This window comes from Cupressus sempervirens, chromosome 4, assembly GCF_028749045.1.
Source record: "Cupressus sempervirens isolate cs-2001-9-10 chromosome 4, ASM2874904v1, whole genome shotgun sequence".
Taxonomy (NCBI): domain Eukaryota; kingdom Viridiplantae; phylum Streptophyta; class Pinopsida; order Cupressales; family Cupressaceae; genus Cupressus; species Cupressus sempervirens.
The window spans coordinates 155,449,431-155,460,341 of record NC_143121.1 but is presented as its reverse complement, the minus strand read 5'-3'; the positions used below and the strand labels follow the sequence as shown (position 1 = coordinate 155,460,341).

Genomic DNA, 10,911 nt, shown 5'->3' with positions numbered 1-10,911 from the left:
AAGCTACTCATTTCTCAACGAGCAACTGGGTATTTCAGATATTACATTAGACAGAGCATGGTTTGGAAACGATGGCACCCTTTTTCTTAGGTTTCTCTCACTGGCTGATCGACTACAAGCTCTCAGGGAAAAGAAGCTCTTCCTTCTTCCCATAAAGATATTTCTTGATGAGGACCTCACAAAATCACAGGTAGCTAAACTAAAGCACTCTAGGAGTCTTGTGGTAGAAGCAAGGAGTAACGAGAAATGGGCAATTATAAGGAATCTAAAGGCAGTTATTCGTGACTCACCTCCCAAGGGTTGGGATGAGAGACATACCCAAGCCAAATGACAGTCTGAGAACCAACAGTTTGGCAAGTCTAAGCCCTCCATTGGCTCTTTGCTTGTCAACTGTTGGAATGGAAATGGTTCCCTGTGGTCTTTGCCAGGCTTACTTCATGATGCAATTGGGGATGTTGATTTGTTAGTTGTTATCGAGACTCATGAGAGTCTTCCTCGGCCCCTTCCAGGTTACATAGGGTATTAGTGGCTTTCAGTTTGCAGAGAGGAGGTCTGAGCTTCGGGTGGTGTGCGTGGTTCCAATAGAGTTGCTTGTTTGATTAGAGATGATTTGTTCAGTAATACCACATTGGTTCTTTCTGGCAGTTATGCCAGATTTATGTGGATCGGAGTTGGAGGTACCAGTCACCGTCAGAAAGATATCTTCATTGCTGTTTGTTACTTCCCGCTGACTACCTCACCTCCTCACCTTACGCCATTCATAGTGTTGAGGATGGGAACCCTTTTTCAGACCTATTTGAGAGCATCTCCAAGTTTGGGGCTATAGGCGACATCATCATCTTAGGAGATTTTAATGCACGGACTAAAGATCTCTAGACCCCCCAATATGACCGTGGGTCCGATTTGATTTGTACTACTGAGAGGGATCTTACTAGTATGGGGCTTCAACGTTTATTCGAGGATCACAGTGGACCTCTAACTTGTTATGGTCGCCACCTTCTCCAGCTCTGTGAGTCCTCCAACTTGGTGGTTTTGAATGGCCTCTCTTGTTTCCCGAGTTCTGAGCTTTTTACGTGTTGGCCTCATAGTGGGGGTGCGAGTGTGGTGGATTACATCCTCGTTGTTGCTTGCTTCCTCCCCTCCATCCAAAATTTTACTATCTCCCATCTTCCCTTGGTTGATCATGCCCTTCTTAGCATTTCGGTCCGTCTTTCTTCCCACCCTTTATCACCCATCTCTACTCACCCTGCCCGGTTCCACCCCCACACTTGTTTCTGTTTCGAGGATAGTGATCAAGACCTCTTCATTTTCCATTTGAGAAGATTCCTCTGCCCAACTAGCTTCACGGATCACAATCAAGTGTCCACCATGTTTCACTCACTAGCTACCGTGATTTGGGAGTCAGCTCTCCTCTCTATCCCTCACCGCTCCATTTCCAACACTCACAAATTGGCTCAACGAAATACTTGTCCCATGAATTAGTGGTTTGATGATGACTGTAAAACTCTCCACCGCTCCTTGCACTTGGCTTTTGATACTCATTCCCCCACTTTCACCAATTTACAGCTCTCTTACAAACACTTTCTTAGCCATAAGAAGCGATTATTTATTACTTCACAGGGTAGATCCCTCCGAGACACGCTTATTCAGTACCCCAAGTTATTTTGGCGCATCATGTTCCCCAGGCGTAGCCAACCCCAGTCCACCCCCGACCTTCATCTCCTTGCTTCCCATATCTCCACGTTGTATGACATCCCGGGTCAGCTCGCCCCCCTTCCCAGCCCGCTCCCCCATTGTCACTTATTCTCCACCTCCAGCATTTACGAGGCCATCAGACTTATGAGATGCAGCAGGGCAGCTGATGAGGAGGGTTTTCAGGCGGAGCTCTTCAAACTCGGTACCACGATCTTGGGCCCTTATCTATCTACGCTCTTTAATAGAGTGGTTTGTTTTGGTTTTTCGGACTCTTGGTCGAGACACATTATTCACCCGATCCATAAGTATGGGTTGACCTCTGATCTCGAAAACTATAGGACCATCATGATTGCTCATACATTTGCCAAACTTTATGCTACAGCTTTGAACACTATTTTATCCAGTGAGCTTGATAGGAGGAATTGCAGGGCTAAGGGTCAAGCAGGATTCAGGACAGACTACCAGACCATAGATCATATCTTTACACTACGAGCTATTATCGAGGAGGCTCGACATCACTTGAAGAAAGTCTACTATTGTTTTGTGGATTTTCGCAAGGCTTTTGATTCCATCCCCAGAGCAGCCCTTTTTCAGAGACTGAGAGATATTGGTATTTCTGAGATCTTATTGACGGCTATTATGAGGTTATATGAGACTGATTAGTCGACTCAGGACCACAGAGGGCCTCTCTGATCCTATCCAGAGCACCATTGGGGTGAAGCAGGGCTACCCTCTCTCGTCCACCTTGTTTGGGATCTACATTGATGAACTCGAGGCTTTTCTTAGTGACTCCTCGCTTCTAGGTGATGTTTGTCATCTACACCAGGTATTGATCTCCATCCTTCTCTTTGCTGATGATGTGGTTCTTCTTGCTTCCTCTCCTGAGGGTCTTCAGAGGCTTTTAGATAGACTTGCATCTTTTTGTGATATGAGACAGCTGGTTGTGAACCTTGAGAAGACTCGGGTTATGATCTTTAATGTTTTGAAGACTTCACATCTCCATTTTCACTTCCAGGGTCGGGAAGTTGAGATTACATCATCTTACACATACCTTGGGGTTAAGTTTTCTGGATGTCGTTTCAGCTTGAGATTAGTTATTCTACCTTGGATTAGTAAAGGGTTGGGTTCCCTTGCCATGCTCGAGAGACAGTGCTTCAGACACCACTTTCAAGATACATCGTCTAAGTTATCCCTCCTGGATTCCTTAATAAGACCCACTGTGCTCTATGGTTCAGTGGTTTGGGGTCCTCTTTTAGACTCGGATTGGGCCATGATCGAGTGTACCCAGATTACGCTCCTTCGTTGGATTATCAGATGTCACAATTCTACCCCCCACAGTATTATTTTGGCCGAGTTCGATGCTCACCCATTCAAACTTGCAGCCATTTTTTACTTGATCTGATTTCTCCACCGTCTTCGCGGCTTTGCTGACTCGAGATACCCTTATTTAGCCTACTGCTCCTCAGTTGCTATTGCTGACGTCGATCCTGCCACTAGAGCCCGTGGTTGGCATGCTTAGGCTACTATCCTATTGTGTTCAGTGGGGATCGACATTGATCATCTTCCTCCTTACCAGTTCTCATTAGATGCCCCTGCTCATCTACTCCCTTCTCGACAAGAGTTGAACGAGCATGTCAGACTTGACATTTACAGGAAGTATATCACACAGACTTGGATGTATCCTCCAGGGGGACTACGTCCAAGGATGGCTTTCTACGCTGAGCACTTCTTAGTTATCCGAGATGGGATTATTGTACACCCCAAGTACTTACATAGATACTAGACTCACACCCTACGTATCTCCCTTGGCTCCTTTAGGGTGGGCTCGCGCAAACTCCACATTCAGGTCGATCACCATATTGCTAGAGAGGATCGGTTGTGTACACTTTGTACCTTAGCAGAGGCAAAATCTGAGATTCATTTTCTTTTCAGATGCCCCATATACTACGTGATTAGAGGGAGATTTTATTGTCTGTTTAGAGATTGCAGATCCCTCTCAAATTTTTTCAGGTACACCGATCAGTGTTGCATTGCACTCTATCTCCGGGAGTCCTTACAGCTTCATGACCATACTTTACAGCTTTCATTTCCCAGGAGTCAGACCCAAGCACAACTTATTACGACCTTCTTCTCGCCCTTAACTCCAGCTCAGGGTGTGAAGCGACCGTATAGTTTCCCTCACACGAGCTATTCCAGATTAGTGAGACCCCGCAGGGGACCTTTTTGCCAGCGACACTCCTCTCATGGCACTTAGCTTCATCACAGGGCTTCTGGTAGCCGCACAGATCAGTCACTGTTGGACTTTTTCCCTGTGAAGATAGATACCTAATCTTTTTCGTGATGTTTCTTGCTTTCTTCTTCTTTTGTTGTGCTTGTTCTTTTTTGGACACTATTTGGTGCTCCGTTTGTCTGCTTTTTCCTTGTTCTAAGCTTCCAGTTCCATAGACCCACGTGGTCTTTTGTTGGACATTAATATATTTATCTTATCTTATCTTATCTATCTGAAGCTATGAAAAAAAGAGCAAGAGCCAAAGGGCAACCTTGTTTGATGGATCAACCAAGGGGGATGGGATCAGATAGGGAACCACTGACATCCACCCGAACAAAGGCATCACTAAGCAACACACGAACCAAGTTACAAAAGGTAGTAGGGAAACCAAAATAAATTAGTTTATTAAAATTATATTAATCATTATTATATTGAACATGTAAATTAGTAATTTTAAAAATAACAGTGTTAAGTATTTAGCAGTGACATTATATATATATACACATCTTTTTCGCAATATCACAATAGCTAATAGTAGCATATAACACACAAATGATTGGTAGTTTGTTAATTGTACCAACCTATTAAATTATAATATAAAAGATAATCACAAGAAAAAATCAATATTTTCCTATAAAATATAATATTCATTTAGAGTCCTATAAATCATTCAAGTATCTTTCCGTTTATAGATACTTGTTTTCCATAATGCATATGCATGGGTTTTAACTTTACTTTACCTATGTGTTATAAAATCTATATGTCTAACATTAGCTTTATCCTATGGTATGACTATTCAATAACTACTTTTGAAACATTATTTTCTAATAATCTATTTCCTTCTTTTTTTTCCAATAGGTGGGGATTCATGCTCCAAAAGAGCTCTTTCCATTCTTATTTTTTACTTTTAATTAAAATTAGGAATTAAATAATTATTATGGTAATAAAAGGATATTACATTTTTCACCACCCTGATATGAAATTTAAATATACCATTGTAATAGTCCAACATGGTTAGTGTACCTAGTTGGTGTTGGTGTTGGTGACTTGTGACCTACATGCCCTCAGCTGCTAACATTGTCTTGTGTTATGAGATCACTTAATTTTGCTTTCATATACATTGAGTGCTTGCACCATTATGAGATACAATGGACATGGCACTAGAAAGATTTAGATAATATTTGATATTATTAAAATTGTATTTATGTTCAATAGGTCAGGTTATATATTCTTGAGTGGGCTTTTGAAAGATAGTGAGTAAAAGGATTGAGTAACCAAAAATAGACTAAACTAATTTAAAGGTACGAAGTGAAAATGTAAAAGAAATGGTGAATAACAGTACAATAATTGCTTTGCATGGAAAATGACAAAAAATAAGGTTGCATAGGTGTGAATAGTATTCAAGCAATGAGCCAAGATTAACTAATATGTCATTTATCAATAATATTAATGAATGCATTTTCATCAAGGGAAAAGCAAAAATAAGTGGGAAATGGTATAAACATGCTAATTTCACCAACAAGGACATATTAAATCTTAAACATGGAAAATAAAAAATGCATATAACATATTATAATTAGATCAAAAGCTGAAACAAAAGATTTAATTGTTTAAATTAATCAGTTAACCCCCACTTTTAATTACTGCTAAATTGCATACTAATATCCAAACACCAAAAATGAATAGTTCAAAATTGAAAGTTTAAGACTTGTTGATCAACAGAAGTGCACCATGTAAGCAAATCCGACAAAGCTAAATTGATGAAAAGTTACAATTAATTAATAAAAATAAACAAATAAAAGCTGTTATTCAATATAATGCCCTAAAAGCAACTCTTTTGTCTAAACAATACCCATCCCAAACAAAGAATGCATGTGGTTTCACATAGGCAGATACCCAACATCATATGCATAAAAATTAAAAATATGAGTCAATATAATCCCCTAAAAGCAACTGTTTTATCTAAACAATACCCATCCCAAACAAAGAATGCACGTGGTTTCACATAGGCAGATACCGATCATCATATGCATAAAATCTAAAAATATGAGGTAACTCGTCAGAAATGAGCTCTGTTGAAAACTATTCTCTTCCCAACGCAATTATGAAAGTTTTTAATTACAAACCAACTTACTACAAGATAAACTTCTTTAATCAAGATTACGCCGGTGCCAACAGAAAATATATATACGAAAGATTAAAGTGGAAATATTTTTGAGTTTATAAAAATCAGGTAAGTAAATCAACGCTTCTCGTCTCTGCCAGATGTAACGTCAAGGCATAGAGGAGTGCCTTCATGATGGAAGATGCTCGTCTACCTACGCATCACACAAGTGGAAGATTAGGGAATTGAATATATTTCAAAAAATGTTAAATCATGAGAAGAAAATTGGATGAAGGCTCGTAAATGGTATAAATGATTGAAACTACACATTAGATGTTTAATATAAATGGACTAATCTACACCTTACATGTTCTGAAATTTTGAAAGAAATTAATCAATATATGGCAATTACAGAATTTTAGAGCACTCCACAATTTCACAGCGTGATAAAGTTTTCTGGGTATCAAAGGCCGCATTTGAAGCTTACTAATAATTTGTTCAACTATAAGAACGAGAAAACCAATTTCATTTAGGCCTTTAGAGAAATTTAGGACCTCCCACAATTTCCAGCATGAGACAGTTTTCTGGACACAAATGCTTGAAGCCTATTGAACAAATTCAATTGACTGATAATTTGCTCAAATTAAGCAGGAGAAATCTAAATTGCAGGTAAGCCATTCATGAGTTTAATAAAGCATTTGGTTTGTTTATGATTTATATTAATATAATGTGGTGATGAATTCCTGCCTTAATTTTATCATATAGTATCAAAACAAATTTAATATTATAGCTGCTTAGATAATAATATTTATTGTGTTAAATGGCTCTCGTTCTTCAGAATGTATGTTGAATTGTCTTCCTCCAGATTGACTGTTTGTTCAGGATGTTTCTTTTCTAAAGAAATATAGAATATGTTTCATGCTGATTTGAAGGACGGGTGACCAGGGTGAGGTTGATTGCAGAGAAATTATCATGGGTTGTATGAATGCAAAGAAGAAAACTAATAATTTGTTTTGGATGTTATTATCTACTAGGATTTTATATAATATTTGAAAATCTCAAAATAGAAGAAAAGTCAAAAAGGTACGAGGAGAGCACTTATTGAATCCAGTAAAAGACTCATGTTCAATAATGAGAGTAGCAGGTTAACAATGTAGGTATTGTTGTGAGGTTTTCATGCCATTGGCCCATCACAAATGGGAACCTCATGTTTTTGTTTTGTTACTGTTTGCTTAGGTGTAGAGGGTTAGTTTGGCAAATTGTTTGGCTGGTGAAGAGGGTTTGTACAGACAAGTCAAGGAGATAAAAAAATTTAAATCAGTCAAGTCTTTGGAGTTAGATATTAGCATCTTGAGGTCATTAAGTGGGTAACTTAGCATAATCCAGAAGCTAGATCTCAAGTGAAAGTTGAAAATCAGAGAGAGAGGAAATAAGATGTTTAGTAAGACTTTGAGCATGAACAACCCAGGAAATCCGCCCAAGGTTAATTCCTATACTCCCAAAACCTCTGCCCAGGTGAAAATACCTGTTTGGATGAGATCAAAAGCCAAGTCATGAGGATTTTAAGAAAACGATGATTAAGAGGTGAAAATAGTGAAATTAGAAGGGCTAATGATGGGATTTTGAAGGTAAAAAGAAGAATTTTGAGCAAGAAAAAGCATGCAAGAGATCACAAAATTCCTCTCAGCTAAGCAATTCCACCCAAAATCATTCCTCTACTCCCACGGTCTCTGCCCCAGAAGACACAGAAATCCTAATGAGAATTAGATGCCCAAGTGGAGGAAATAGATAGTCAATGAAGGAGAGTTGCAAATGCTGAAAATTGAAGGGGGCTAACACTAAGAATGTTTAAGGCAAGAGAAGAAAGTGATCAAAACCCAAGTACATAGGAGATGGTGGAATTCCTCTCGAACAAGGAATTCTGCTCTAGAGCAATCCTCTAGACTTAAAATTATGCCCCTTCAACATAAAGTTTTCTTGTAAAATTGACCAATTCCAAAGGTTTGGTGTCATGTCCCCTCTCTCATCTGACTAGCAAAGTCATGAAAGTTGGCCTATTATTGGAGTCTCGTAGGCTAGCGTGGTGGATAGAGACTCGTACTAGATATTTAGTGATCAGAGTTGGTTCTACAATCAGTTTGAGAGCCAATCGAGGCAATTCCTTAATTTTACAGATTTTCCTTAAATTTAGGAGGTTATAGCAATGATCAGTTATAACGCTCCTCGGGACTAGTATGCGGTTTCAGTTTCAGGGTGATAAAGTATATTCCCTAGTTTCTAGCCACATCCCTAGTTTTTAGGGATGGGACTGCTAGTTGGCCCACATCGCCCAACATCAGTCACAAGCAGGTGACAAGACTCGTTCATTGATTATTTGGTTGGTTTGGCTTTCCAATTGAATTTGTCTTTCCAGTTGAATAAAAGTTCCTAAGTTTGAGTTTAAATAAATTAAAATCAAGCTATTTATATAGCTAATTGGAGTGATAAGGGGATTTTGGCTTCATCGGGTCAAGCAGCCTATGTAATATAGCTCGTTGGAAAGGTCTTGAATTACTATTTTCATCATCCGGAGACCTTTGGGCACCTAGAGTTTGTTATTTGAGGAAAGGGGTGTTTTTCCTATACATAAAGGCCTTTTAATTGAGAAGATAACATTTTATAATAAAGGGAAAGGGATATTCTCCCTTTTGGGTTCGATTGGCTTTGAGAGGGAGATAAAAGGAGATGTTGGCTCATTCTTTCATTATCTTTTACATCTTCATTCTTGGTATTTGTGATTTTGTTCTGAGGAGCGATTTTAGAGAACTGGAACACAAACCCTAGAGCCTGGCTATTGAGACGCAAACCCCAATAGATGATTTCAGCAGCAGTCTTCAGTATTGTTTCAGTAGTTGACAAAGATTGTTAAGTTCAACGTTTGGGGTTGCTTGTGCATTGCACGTTGAGCGTCTTGTTTGGCACATTGGAATCTTCTTGCTGCCTTGGCGTGACTATAGCAGCTGTACAACTACCTTTTAGCTAACACGTGATTTGTTGGTAGGTTTATGTCAGCCATCTCTACCCTATTGATGTGTGGCTGGTCCATTCTTGCAGTTGGCATCTTCATTCCTTGTCTGTAAACACCTTTGCTGGCATACTGATTATATATCTTGCCTGGTACGATTTGTAGCTATTCTGGTTGACTGAATATTATATTATTTGTTGTTGTTGTTAATTATTGTTTTACTTATATTTGGAAAATACAAAAAAGGAGAAATAACATTTCTGCAACTTATGTCTAATTCTCCAAGACCACAAAGAAAGCACAGGAAAATCTATTATTTTAATTAAAATTTACAGAATTTCAGTGAAAGGATCCTTTTTGGGATCTTTCGTTTGGTGAGACTAATGGCAATGATTAGAGATGAAAGTTGGACAAAAATTGAAGAAGAGTTGAGCTTTTTTGGACTAGAATGATACATGATCAGATTAGTTTCGAATTCCCCTCACCCAAGGAATTCTGCCATAAATCCAAAGGTGAAAGTGGATGCATGACAAAGTCAGGGCTCTTCCTAATCCCTCAAAATGATGAAATTGGCTGTCTCATGGATTGGTGGTGGAATGAAGCCTCTATGAAGAGAAGCAATTTTTCAAGATAGAGGAACTTCAATCCTCACATCCTCAAATCTCCACCAGAGGCTGTAAAATAAAGGACAAAGCGACCAAGCTTGCACAATGAAGAGGATAACAAACTGATTTATCCTTGTCGAAGGCAATCCAAATGTATCAAGGGATTTGAAGCCAATTTATGATTTGGCAGAATCCCTCTCACCCTAGGAATTCCGCCCAAGGGTTTTCCTCTAGAGCTGAAATCTCTACCTTGGAAAAATTCAACACGAAACTCTCTAAGCCTAAGATTTATCTCAATCTTTCAAAAACGAAAAAATCCACCTTAAGCAACATGAAATTAGTCCTAAACAAGGGGAAATCACCTAAGTTAGAGGAGCTGAAGTAATGGGGCAGTTGATATGTTTAAAAGAAAAGGGAGTAATGGGGCAGTTGATATGTTTAAAAGAAAAGGGAGTGAAATTGAATTCAATTTCATCCATGAACAAGGTTGGCCAGCATGATGAAAGAAAAAAGATTAACTGTAATGTTTTAACTGTTGTAAAAGCCAGGTCGATGCAATGAATAAGCATGCCCTTTCAAATTACTCATGGCCTATAGAAGGGAGGCAAGATAAGCATTCATTTGCAACATCAAATCAAAGTTAAAACACCTCTTCTATAAAGACAGTGATTTCTCCTCGTAAGGCAGTGAACTATCTCCCAATTGGAGCGAACTAACATGAGAAGCAAATTCTCCAAGAGGAGGAAGTAAGTTACCTTGAAGAGGGCAGTAAACTATTTTGTGAGCAGTGTAACGCAGTGGATTTCCTTATACAAGGCAGCAACTTGTAATGTGAAAACGACAATTAAATCAATTTGAGACATTAAAAGAGGAATCAACTTTGAACATTTAAGCCAGATTTCTCCAAAAATAGGAGATAAAGAGGGTGCAAAAGAGTGAAATCTGAGCAAGTTGCTTATTGATCAACTCGTTTATTTTCCAGATTTCGAGTAATTCCATATTCAAGTTGCAAAAAATAATCATTTTATCAATAAAATCAGAACTTAGGATTTCTAACAATGAAGAGAAATTTGACCTGAAACCTAAGAAAATCTATTTTGCCTCTTTGCTTTGATGTTGATTAAATGAAAGCACTCGGATTTCTTTCATTTCATGAGCTTTATGCATTTTTCTTTCTTGGTTTTACAAGGTAATAGTTAGAGAAGGGAGAACCTTGGAAAGCAAGGGGATGATG

The 10,911-nt window shown here is 38.7% G+C and overlaps 1 protein-coding gene across 2 annotated transcripts in view; it reads right to left on the bottom strand.

Moving 5' to 3' along the window:
- Positions 1–5,721: 5,721 nt before the first annotated feature.
- The window catches only part of LOC149560441 (chaperone protein dnaJ 10-like), a 288,991-nt gene continuing 283,801 nt past the window's right edge, over positions 5,722–10,911 (bottom strand). For both annotated transcript variants that reach the window (XM_089824685.1, XM_089824684.1), the window contains exon 11: positions 5,722–6,282. In XM_089824685.1, the coding sequence (XP_089680811.1) occupies positions 6,279–6,282 (4 nt within the window). In that variant the 3' untranslated portion in view covers positions 5,722–6,278. The remainder of the gene's footprint in view (positions 6,283–10,911) is intronic.